Source organism: Callorhinus ursinus, unplaced genomic scaffold, assembly GCF_003265705.2.
Source record: "Callorhinus ursinus isolate GAN/ISIS: 27379988/994484 unplaced genomic scaffold, GSC_fseal_2.0 scaffold52, whole genome shotgun sequence".
Classification (NCBI taxonomy): Eukaryota; Metazoa; Chordata; class Mammalia; order Carnivora; family Otariidae; genus Callorhinus; species Callorhinus ursinus.
Genome location: NW_027397114.1, coordinates 7,446,332 through 7,456,934, shown reverse-complemented (window position 1 = coordinate 7,456,934; position 10,603 = coordinate 7,446,332). Strand labels below are relative to the sequence as shown.

At 45.6% G+C, this 10,603-nt stretch overlaps 1 protein-coding gene across 2 annotated transcripts in view; it reads left to right on the top strand.

Annotated features, from left to right (window-relative positions):
• Positions 1-8,768: 8,768 nt before the first annotated feature.
• The window catches only part of NPEPPS (aminopeptidase puromycin sensitive), a 98,595-nt gene continuing 96,760 nt past the window's right edge, over positions 8,769-10,603 (top strand). Inside the window, exon 1 of one of the 2 annotated variants that reach the window (XM_073883823.1) lies at positions 8,769-9,088. In XM_073883823.1, the coding sequence (XP_073739924.1) occupies positions 8,825-9,088 (264 nt within the window). In that variant the 5' untranslated portion in view covers positions 8,769-8,824. The remainder of the gene's footprint in view (positions 9,089-10,603) is intronic. The other variant, XM_025859214.2, reaches the window with a different exon arrangement.

Below are 10,603 nucleotides of genomic sequence, written 5' to 3'. Positions count from 1 at the left end.
TCTCATATATTATGTTTCCAAGGTGGAAGCCTGCTTCCGATGGAAGCTAGAGTACTAGTACTCCAGAGGTGGGTTGAAAACAGCAACATTGCTGAGTCTGTTTTAAACGCTCATGGAGAGAGTATTCTTTTCAGCATCAGCTGATGCTCTGCAGCACAGGATTCTGTTACCCTCATTTGAGCTGCCTGGTTCTTCTAGCAATCAGATCTTTCCGTCTCCTTCCTGTTACCCCGGGCTTGACACCAGCTATCATGTGCCCTCTTCTCTTTGACTCCCAGACACACAATTCTTTCATTTTCTTTAAACTCGAATGCCAGAATATTGGAATTTCTAGGACAGTTACATGACTATAACAACAGCAGAGAATACGTGAAATCAGGACTGTCCTGTAAAATCTAGGACATGTGATCTCCCTCATATTTCAACACTTGTCCTCTGACACGACGGTGTGGATATTTGGCAAGGAGACAGGACTGACAGAAATGCTTCTCATCGTGGCTTTAAATTCACTGCTTTGCAGTTAACCTTGGGCAAATATTACTGCACCTATCTCTGTCCTGTGCCAGTTTCTGATCCCCTTTTATTTGAAGCCCCATCTACAAATAATAAAAAAAAGAACAGAACAAAAAGGAACTCATCTCCAACTTACTTTGCCTATCCTTAAAATTTAGGTTCGAATCTTAGTGTTCATAACCTGGTTTACTGGGTTTGTCTGTCCCTTTACCATGAAGGGGGAGAAATTATGGAAAACAAAGGTCTTACAGATTTTACCACTTTATTTCCCTGTTTAGGAGAATGAAACTTGTGCCTGCTTTCAGGAAAGTAATTTGTAAACTTCAAGTCTGAATCTAACCTGGCTAGAACCCACAGTATTCTAATTCCTGGAAAAAATTAAAAGGGGCTTATAAATTAAAGAAAGTGATTTACCTCCTCAGACAGTAAGAACAGTACTTTCTGTGAGATAGTGACTTGTTTTTCTGCCCTGCACATTCTCATTTCCTTTGATCCTGTTACCACCCCTCTATATAGTGATGTCCTCTTAAATTGACATACAACAGTCATGAATCACTTTAGCAAAAGTACATAGGGCTAAACAAAGATGTCATATTTTGGCATCTCCTGTCACTAAGACATATCGGGAGAGGGCACAGCAAGAGTTCAGGGTTTCTTGATGCAGAGTTCCTAGAACTGTGGTCTCTGCTTCATAGTTAATGTATGTTTGGGGCAGGAAAAACATAAATCTTTCTTGAATGTTGGAATTGTGCCTTGTTGCCTAAAGAGCTAAAGAGTTTTGTCTTTTTTTTTTTTTTTTTTTGGCCTGCCCTAATTCCTGATGTCAGGTCCCTAGGGTATCTGTGCTATGTCTTATTCTCAGTGAATGTATATTTTATACAGTGTGATTGCACTTTGAGCTAAAATAGATCATATCTAGAAATCTGCTGGTATGGCTTCCCAGGATGAAAGAATATGAGCAGTTTGAATTGCTTTTTGTCTCTTTGGCTTCTTCCTGAGTCAATTCACAATACAGAGATGTCACCATATAGATTTTATTTGGGGAAAAAAAAAAGCACCATAGGCTAGTCACCACACTGAGATTATTTTCCCAGAAAATACAGAATATCTGAAAATGAAAGGGGCTTAGATGCATGCCTTACTGTCTCTCTGGCATTACTCATTTACTGGGGACAAGATGGCTTTCAGTTCAGTCCTGTGCATAAGCAGGCCACAAGCCAACTTCTAGCTCTCCCTATGCTTTTTAAGAGTTTATTAATCTTGGTTCCTATGAAATTCTGTAGGGAAGCTGTTAGCAGAAGATTTTTTCTCATCCTCACTCATTTAAGATATGTGGCTAAAACTCCAAGGCAAATCACTCTCTAAAGTCTCACTCCACAAGATGTGATTCCACCAGACTGGCAGGCCTTAACGTCTTGGGTCTCTTTTCTTCACACCACCCTTAATTTAGGGTTGGACAGAGGTTGAGATTATTAATCTCTTTGGTAGGCATGGCATCAGGTATTGAGTGAGGACCAATCCTGATGTACACTCTTTTTGTCAGGGATTTGAAAAGCAAACAGAAATAGAGCCAAGGGTGGAGAAACTGAGGCTGACTGATGCCAAGCTGCTGAGACTTCTAATCCCCTTGGCTACTCCACCGGTCTCGTTCAACCTGAGCCCTCACTTATTTTTCTAGATGTGAAGTCAAGACAACAACATTGCTAAGTCAATTCTGGCATGCCAGCTCCAGAACACTGTAGCCTTTAAAGACTTGGGATTCCATGAGAAATGTTGTTGTAGCATTCCAGAGACCCACGCATCAGACACAGACATATGCATTCTTGCCTACAGGAGAGGGTGTTGGTTTTACTCCCTAACTCATATTCCTGCAGGATTGGTGGCTTAGCCTTCCTAAGAGGACACAGCCAAAGAGGCTCATCTCAATATGAAGACCGCCAACAAAGGGCTTGGGTTTAGTCATGTAGTTGTCAGTCACTCGGGATTGGTAATTAATCCTAGAGTTGTGCTTGGAGAAAAGGAAGTAGAAGTACTGAAAAAAAGCTGAGAGGAGCTAGGAAAGAAGTAAGGTAGGTGGAAATGTATGACTATTTCAACTTCCTGATGGAAAGATACCAAGAGAAATAAAACTCTTCCAGACTCTGAGGACCTTTTTTTTTTTGGCCATATTTGGATGGACATAATGTCATATTGTCACCTGCAAATATATATACAGTTGACCCTTGAACAACACAGGTTTGAACCGTATGGGTCCACTTATACATGGATTTTTTTTTCGATAAATACCATACTGTAAGTGTATTTTCTCTTCCTTATGATTTTCTTTTTTTTAAATATTTTATTTATTTACTTGAGAGAGAGAGAGAGAGAGAGAGTGAGCGCACAAGAGAGCAGAGAGGAGGGGCAGAGGGACAGGGAGAGAATTTCAAACAGACTCCACACAGAGAATGGTGCCCAATGTGGGGCTCAATCTCACGACCCTGAGATCATGACCTGAGCTTGACATCAAGAGTTGGACGCCTAACTGACTGAGCCACCCAGGTGCCCCTCCTTAAGATTTTCTTTCTTTCTTTCTTTTTTTTTTTAAGATTTTATTTATTTATTTGACAGAGAGATAGAGCCAGAGAGCACAAGTGGAGGGAATGGCAGAGGAGAGGGAGAAGCAGGCTCCTCACTGAGCAGTGAGCCCCCAGGTCCCTGGGATCATGACCTGAGCCAAAGACAGATGCTTAACCATCTGAGCCACCAAGGCACCCCTGATTTTCTTAACATTTTCTTTTCTCTAGCTTTACTGCAAGACTACAGTATGTAATACACACAACATGCAAAATACGTGTTAATCGACTATTTGATATCAGTAAGGCTTCCAGTCAACAATAGGCTATTAGTAGTTAAGTTTGGGGGGAGTCAAAAGTTACATGCGGACTTGCAACTCACAGGGGTCTGTGCCTCAAACCCTGCATTGTTCAAGGATCAGCTGTATTTAGATACATAGGCAGACACACACACATCACCTGTTATATACAGTATCCATCAGTATAGCATACATTTTTTTTAGTATAGTATACATTTTTTAAAAAGATTTTATTTATTTATTTGTCAGGGAGAGAGAAAGAGAGAGAGAGCACAAGCAGGGGGAGTGGGAGGCAGAGGGAGAAGCAGGATCCCCGCTGAGCAGGGAGCCCAATGCGGGGCTCGATCCCGGAACCCCGGGATCATGACCTGAGCCAAAGGCAGATGCTTAACGACTGAGCCACCCAGGCATCCCTAGTATAGTATACATTTTAAAGCATATGGAATTAATCTGCTTTCCTTTCATGAAAAACACAGGATGGGTAGGCAACATTCCATCTACTCCCCACTTTTCCAATAGTCATTCCAACAGCCATTTTAAGTTACAAAGAGTCAAAGCTGGGATCTCATGGCATCAGCCTTCTATGAATTGCTTTCTAGCTTTTTGTGTCCCTGGTTTTTGGAACCCCCTCACTATCATCTGCAGGTAAGACTCACATTAATGAAATTACGGTTATAATTTCCATGCTTGAAATTGACACTGAAGGCCGTATTTTCTAAGTCAGGGAGGCTATATATTAATAGTTATGCTTAGTTTTGATCTAATATGGTGGGTTTTGTAATGGTCTCCCAAATTCTTCCACCTCTTTCTCTTCCCCTTTCAATGTTCCACAGCCAGGATGTGTTTCCCTCCTCCCTGAATATTTTGGCTTCCTGTCCCAATTCCTTTATATTCTCTTTGCTTCAAAACATCTCTTTCAACGATTTACCTTTTTTTTTTTTTTTAAAGATTTTATTTATTTAACTGACACACAGAGAGAGACAGAGAGAGAGGGAACACAAGCAGGGGGAGTGGGAGAGGGAGAAGCAGGCTTCCCGCCGAGCAGGGAGCCCGATGTGGGGCTCGATCCCAGGACCCTGGGATCATGACCTGAGCCGAAGGCAGTCGCTTAACCAACTGAGCCACCCAGGTGCCCCTCAACGATTTACCTTTTTTCTACATATCCTTTACTCCAACTCTTTATCTAGCACTGCTGCTAGGAAGCCCATTCTGACACTAAGAACATGATAAACTTCTTTTAGAAATTCCTAAACCACAAGTCACACAATTTTTTTCTTTGAGGAAAGCATGCATTATGCATTTAACTGCTTTACAAATGGGGAGAGTGCAGCAGGGAAATTATAAGACTTGCTCTAGGCCATAGATAAAGTCAGTGGTAGGATGGGGACTGTGTCCTCGGACTCTCAGACTAGTTAGTGCCTAAAAACTAAAGACAAAAGTGCCTAAGATTAGAACAATTTTATTTATCTTTAAAGATTTATTCATTTAAGTAATCTCTACACCCAGTGTGGGGCTCCACCTCATGACCCTGAGATCAAGAGTCACATGCTCTACCGACTGAGCCAGGCAGGTGCCCCTAGAATGACTTTAATTAGTTTTTTCTTAACTGTTTATTGAAGTATGTAATTTGCATAGGATTTTTAATTTAGATTTTCAAGGGCTTCGTTAAACAGAGAAACCTAGAAATCTATTAGAAATAAGGCTAGGGGCGCCTGGATGGCTCAGTCGTTAGGCGTCTGCCTTCGGCTCAGGTCATGATCCCAGGGTCCTGGAATCAGGCCCCGCATCGGGCTCCCTGCTCAGCGGGAAGCCTGCTTCTCCCTCTCCCACTCCCCCTGCTTGTGTTCCCTCTCTCACTGTGTCTCTCTCTGTCAAATAAATAAATAAAATCTTGAAAAAAAAAAAGAAATAAGGCTAATGACCTTGAAACATTACTCAATCCGCCCCCGCCCCGCTCCTTTTTTAAAGACTTACTTGAGAGAATGCGTGCTTGCGCATACGGGGGAGGGGCAGAGGGAGAGACGCTCAAGTAAACTCCAAGCCAAGTTGGGGCTCAATCTCCTGACCCTGCGATAATGACCTGAGCCAGTCCTTAAACAACTGAGCCACCCAGCCACACACCGCCCACCCCCTCTCAACTCCTTTTGAAGCATCATGGAGGGAAATGAATTTCCAAGAACCCTTGTGTTCTTCATTTCAATTATTCCAGAGAAGACTGCCTGGAGCATATTTGATTGTTAGCCAGTCTTCTTTATGAGAACTGTATGTACAACCTTCCATTCCCCAATCCCAAGTTGTAGGTAGTAGGACTGGATTCATTCCTGACTCGCTGCATTGGAACGTCCTGGGCCATGGGACTAGGGATAGGGCCAAGTAAGCTTCTTCCTTTTTTCCTGGGCAGGGTGACATCTACTGCTGTTATGAAGCCTATGGCTTCGGTGATTGTTTTTGTTTTTTTTAAGTAGGCTGCATGACCAATGCAGGGCTTGAACTCACAAGCCCCAGACTGAGAGTCGCATGCTCTACCGACTGAGTCAGGCAGGGCCCCTAGGTTTAATTTTTGTTTTTTAAATCGTTTCTGTGATTTTATTTAAAAAAAAAAAAAAGTTACCTGTAGTCTTAGGTTCACATAATTTCTCTGTGGGACACACATCTTGTACATAAAGTAAAGGCTACATACAGACTGGGTAAAATATTCTCTTGATCAGTTGGTCAGTTGGGTCAATAACAATTGAGATGTACTTTGTTCAGGGCTCAGTTCTGACAGTTATAAAGGAATTAGAAGTACATCTTGAAAAGATATCCATATAAAACAAATTAAAAGTATAATTACAGTGGCGCCTGGATGGCTCAGTTGGTTAAGCGTCTGCCTTAGGGTCAGGTCATGATCCCAGGGTCCTGGGGTAGAGCCCCATATTGGGCTCCCTGCTCAGCGGGGAGCCTGCTTCTCCCTCTCCCTCTGCCTGCCACTTCCCCTGCTTGTGCTCGCGCGCTCTCTCTATGTCAAATAAATAAATAAAAGTTTTTAAAAAGTATAATTACAGAACAAGTACAAATAATCAGCAAAAGCCAGGACTTGAGAGCTGACAGGAAAGGGGTTAGAGGTGAGCGGAGCTAGTCAATGAGGGCTTTCTGGAAAAGGTGAGTTTTGAAGGAAGGGGCATGGGTTTGGCCAAGAGGATAAGGTCTTTCCAGCAATAATGCATGACAATGGTAGAGAAGAGAGAATGAGCAAACTGTAAGGGCCAAATGGTAAACAGGTTAGCCTGCTAAGACTGGAGAATCTATGTTAAAGGGGTAAGAAAAACAAGTCTTAAGTGGTTATAAATCAAATATGCTTTAACAGACAAGAGGGAGCCTTATGGGTGCTTGCATAATGAGAATAACTTTGTAAGAAACTGAGATACAGATGGACTGGAATAAAACAAAACTAGAAAGTTAGAAAAATAGGGAAGATGCTGCAGAATTTTTCAGGAGAGAAAAAAAAAAAGGCTGGGTCCTGAGGCCAGCTCTGCCGTTTATTAGCTGTATGGCCTTGGGCAAGTCACTTAACCTATGTGTGCCTGTTTTCTCATCTGTAAAATGGGAATAATGGTGTCTGCCTAAAAGAGCTGTTGAAAGGATTAGATGAATTAAAATATGAAAAGTGTCTAGTAAGCCCTCAATACCTTATTATTTAATTAATTAATTCGATTAACATATTATTAAAACTATTCTTAATTATTATTTCTATGACCTAGAAGTGGTCATAGAGATGCCTGCATGTAACAAAAGGCCCATCTCACACCTTAGTTTGAAAGGATTGCAGTTGTTCAGTGTGTCCTAAAAGGTATGCAGGATTCAGAGGGCTAGAGGGGAGGCCCAGTGTCCAAGACAATGACCACTGTTCTCACAGGGCAACTGAGCACTAGAAATGTGGCTAGTCAGAATTGAGATGTGTTATGAATATAAAATACACACTGGAGGGCGCCTGGGTGGCTCAGCTGGTTGGGCGACTGCCTTCGGCTCAGGTCATGATCCTGGAGTCCCTGGATCGAGTCCCGCATCAGGCTCTCTGCTCGGCGGGGAGTCTGCTTCTCCCTCTGACCCTCCCCCCATCTCATGTGCTCTCTCTCTCTCTCATTCTCTCTCTCTCAAATAAATAGAAATATTTAAAAAAATAAAAATAAATAAAATAAAATACACACTGGATTTCAGAGCCTCAGTACGGGAAAAAAAACCTCATTTTTTATTTGATTGCATGTTGAAATGATAGTTTGGATATGTTGTATTAAATGAGATATATCAATTTCACTTGTTTCCTTTTTTTTGACGTTTTACTAGAAAATTTAAAGTTACTTAGTTGGCTTGATTATATTTCTATTGTACAGTGCTGGTCCAGTGTATCATTCAGCATTGAGTTTTGGAAATTCCGGGGTTCTACATGAAAAGGTTCTATAAAGGAATATGGGGATTATGGATAAATCTCTCGCCCTTGACACTTTAAAAAATATAAATATGTAACACATATTTATATATAATTCGTATACATTTATGTTAAAATATATATAACCCCAACTTGTGACATATCTGCCGAACTGACTGAACCATGGATAGTTTAAAGAGGCCATAATTGGTAAAGGGTCTTTTAGTTTAAAAAAAGCAGAAATAAAGAGGAAACGGGGAAAAGTTGAAACATACCTTATTTTGAGCATTAAATTATGGAAACAAAAATCTTCCTAACTTCTGAGATCACTCTCAAAGGTCCAGATCGCATTGGTTTAAGTAACCTGGATTATTAAAGGTTTTCTGACAAATTTTTTCATAACCATCTCTCGAAGTTGCTACTTAAAACAGGAATAATTACTGCCAAAGAGCCTCCAGTCAGGGCTCTCTGCTGATCTGGAGCTGAAAATCCAGTTTGGGATCTTGCTCTGAATTGATGTTTTAACATTTTACCCTGACTTGTACCGGCCAATTGCACAGGCTTCAACTTCCAAATACAGCTGGGGGTGGGAGGGGGTCCTCAGACGCCTTCCCTCCGCTTCTCAAACCCTTCTGGGCTCTTTCCGGCTGTCCAGAAGTCAGCTCTCCCCAGTGGCGCCGACAGGTGCAGCGCGGGGAGCCGCCTCCCGCCCCCAGCACGCGCCCGCGACCCCGCACCCTCTCGGCCGGACGGCCGCGCCCTCGCCGCTCCGCCCCCTGTCCCGGCGCGCGCGCGCACACGCCGGCGGGGGCGCGCCCGGCCGGCGGGGCCGCGCACGCAGCTGCCGCCGCCACCGCCTCCTTCCCTCCCCGCAGGCCCTCCTCTCCTGCCCTCCCCTCCGCCCCCTTCCCCGTAGGCAGCTAGCCCGCCCGCCCGCCCGCCCGCACCGCCTCCCTCCCGGCCCCGAGCGCTCCGGCTGGGTCTCTCCCCCGCCCCCGCCCCCCCCAAGGCTCCCCGGTCGTTCTCCTCAGGCGGTCGCCCGCGCTCGGTGGATGTGGCTGGCAGCCGCCGCCCCCTCCCTCGCTCGCCGCCTGCTCTTCCTCGGCCCTCCGCCTCCTCCCCTCCTCCTTCGCCTCCTCAGCCGCTCCTCTCGCCGCCGCCGCCGCCGCCTCCACAGCCTGGGCCTCGCCGCGATGCCGGAGAAGAGGCCCTTCGAGCGGCTGCCTGCCGATGTCTCCCCCATCAACTACAGCCTTTGCCTCAAGCCCGACTTGCTGGACTTCACCTTCGAGGGCAAGCTGGAGGCCGCCGCCCAGGTACGGCGACCCTCGGGCGCCGGGGGCGAGCTGCGGGGCTAGCAGTTAGGCCGCGGGCTGGGCTGGGGGCCCGGCCGGGAGGACGGGCGGGCCGGCGGGCCTGGGCGCTGCGGGCCTGGGGTTAGCGAGGCTGGCTCGGGGACCGGCGCGCCCCTCTGGGGCGGCCGTGGGGCGCCCGGGCCGACGTGCTCTGCCCTGCTGGGCTGGGGCCCCGGGCCGCGCTGCGGGGAGCGCCGAGGGAGCTGGCGGGCCCTTCCCGAGCGCCCCCCCAACCCCCCCCCCAGTCCGGGCGAGCACACCTGTGCGGGGCTTCCCTTCCCCGACCCCCGGCCCTTCCGGGCTTGGTAGTGATCTGGGCGAGGCTGGAGGCTGTTGGGGGAGGCCAGAGGGGTCATCGGAGTCCACACTCTGTCTCAACCTCCTGACTCAGTTCTTTTCTCTGGTTCTCCTTACGCCCCCACGGAGGACACATTGGAAGGGGGCGGTCATCTGGGACTCCGGCCGCCGCGCGTTAGCGAAGAGGGGAGATTCTAGAAGGGGGGAGAGGGTGAGAAGGAGAATGCTAATCCCAGGCAGCCTTGCTGAGTTCTCCCCGCCTGCTCCGGCCCAGGGGCTGGGTTTCCAAGATGATCCGCCCCCTCCCCCTTCCCCTTCCCCTCAAGTGACAGTGCAGCAGTGACTTTGTTCTCTAACCTCTAGAGAAGCTGAAGGAGGACCCCATCTCCGCTTTTCCTCCCATCTTCCTAGGTTTGCAGCCTGTGAAGCAGGTGGATTTATTGTTACAGCGATGGTTGCTTAGCAGTACTCTCCAGAAGCTGCTAGTTTTAGCATACTACTGTTGAAAATATTCCATTACTCTTCATTGCAGTTTTTGGTGAATCATGCTCCCCCCCCAACATTATCTGAAGTATTGTTTGATTTTGGAGACAGTAGTACTGATGCCCTAGGAAGGTCCCGAACAATAGACATTTGTGACATACCATGTATATGATGTATTATGTGGAGTCTGTGATGAAAAATGGGAACTATTTAGTAGTTATTTTTAAAAAAGAATGATGGCAAATACATTGTTTCATTTCTTTTTCTGCTGCAGTCAGAGAGGAAAAACCAGTAGGCCTCAACCTTAAAGAACAGGGTGTATATAGCAGTGAAATGAAAGAAATGTATAGTGTTGGAATGAATTGAAAGTTTGAAGTTGTCTTTGAAAGCTGAGTACTCAGATTGAAAATACGTCTGAAAGTGTAGAATTAAAAAGTATACTGTCATATATGGAGTGCTTGTGTGAAAACAGGAGGGCCCTAGGGTCTGGCTGCATCAAAACGCAAAATTTACCCCTTGGAAAGTCAAGTGATTTAAAAAATTTCCATTAAGAATATGAATCAGAGTGAGTGTATCTTCGATCTAAATTAGGATTTGAGAGGGTTATTTGGGAGACTGTTTGTTTAAGCCAAGTGACTAGAGTGTTTGATATATATTGGCAGAGGGCAGATGGGAGGGATTGTAAACAGTAGTGTG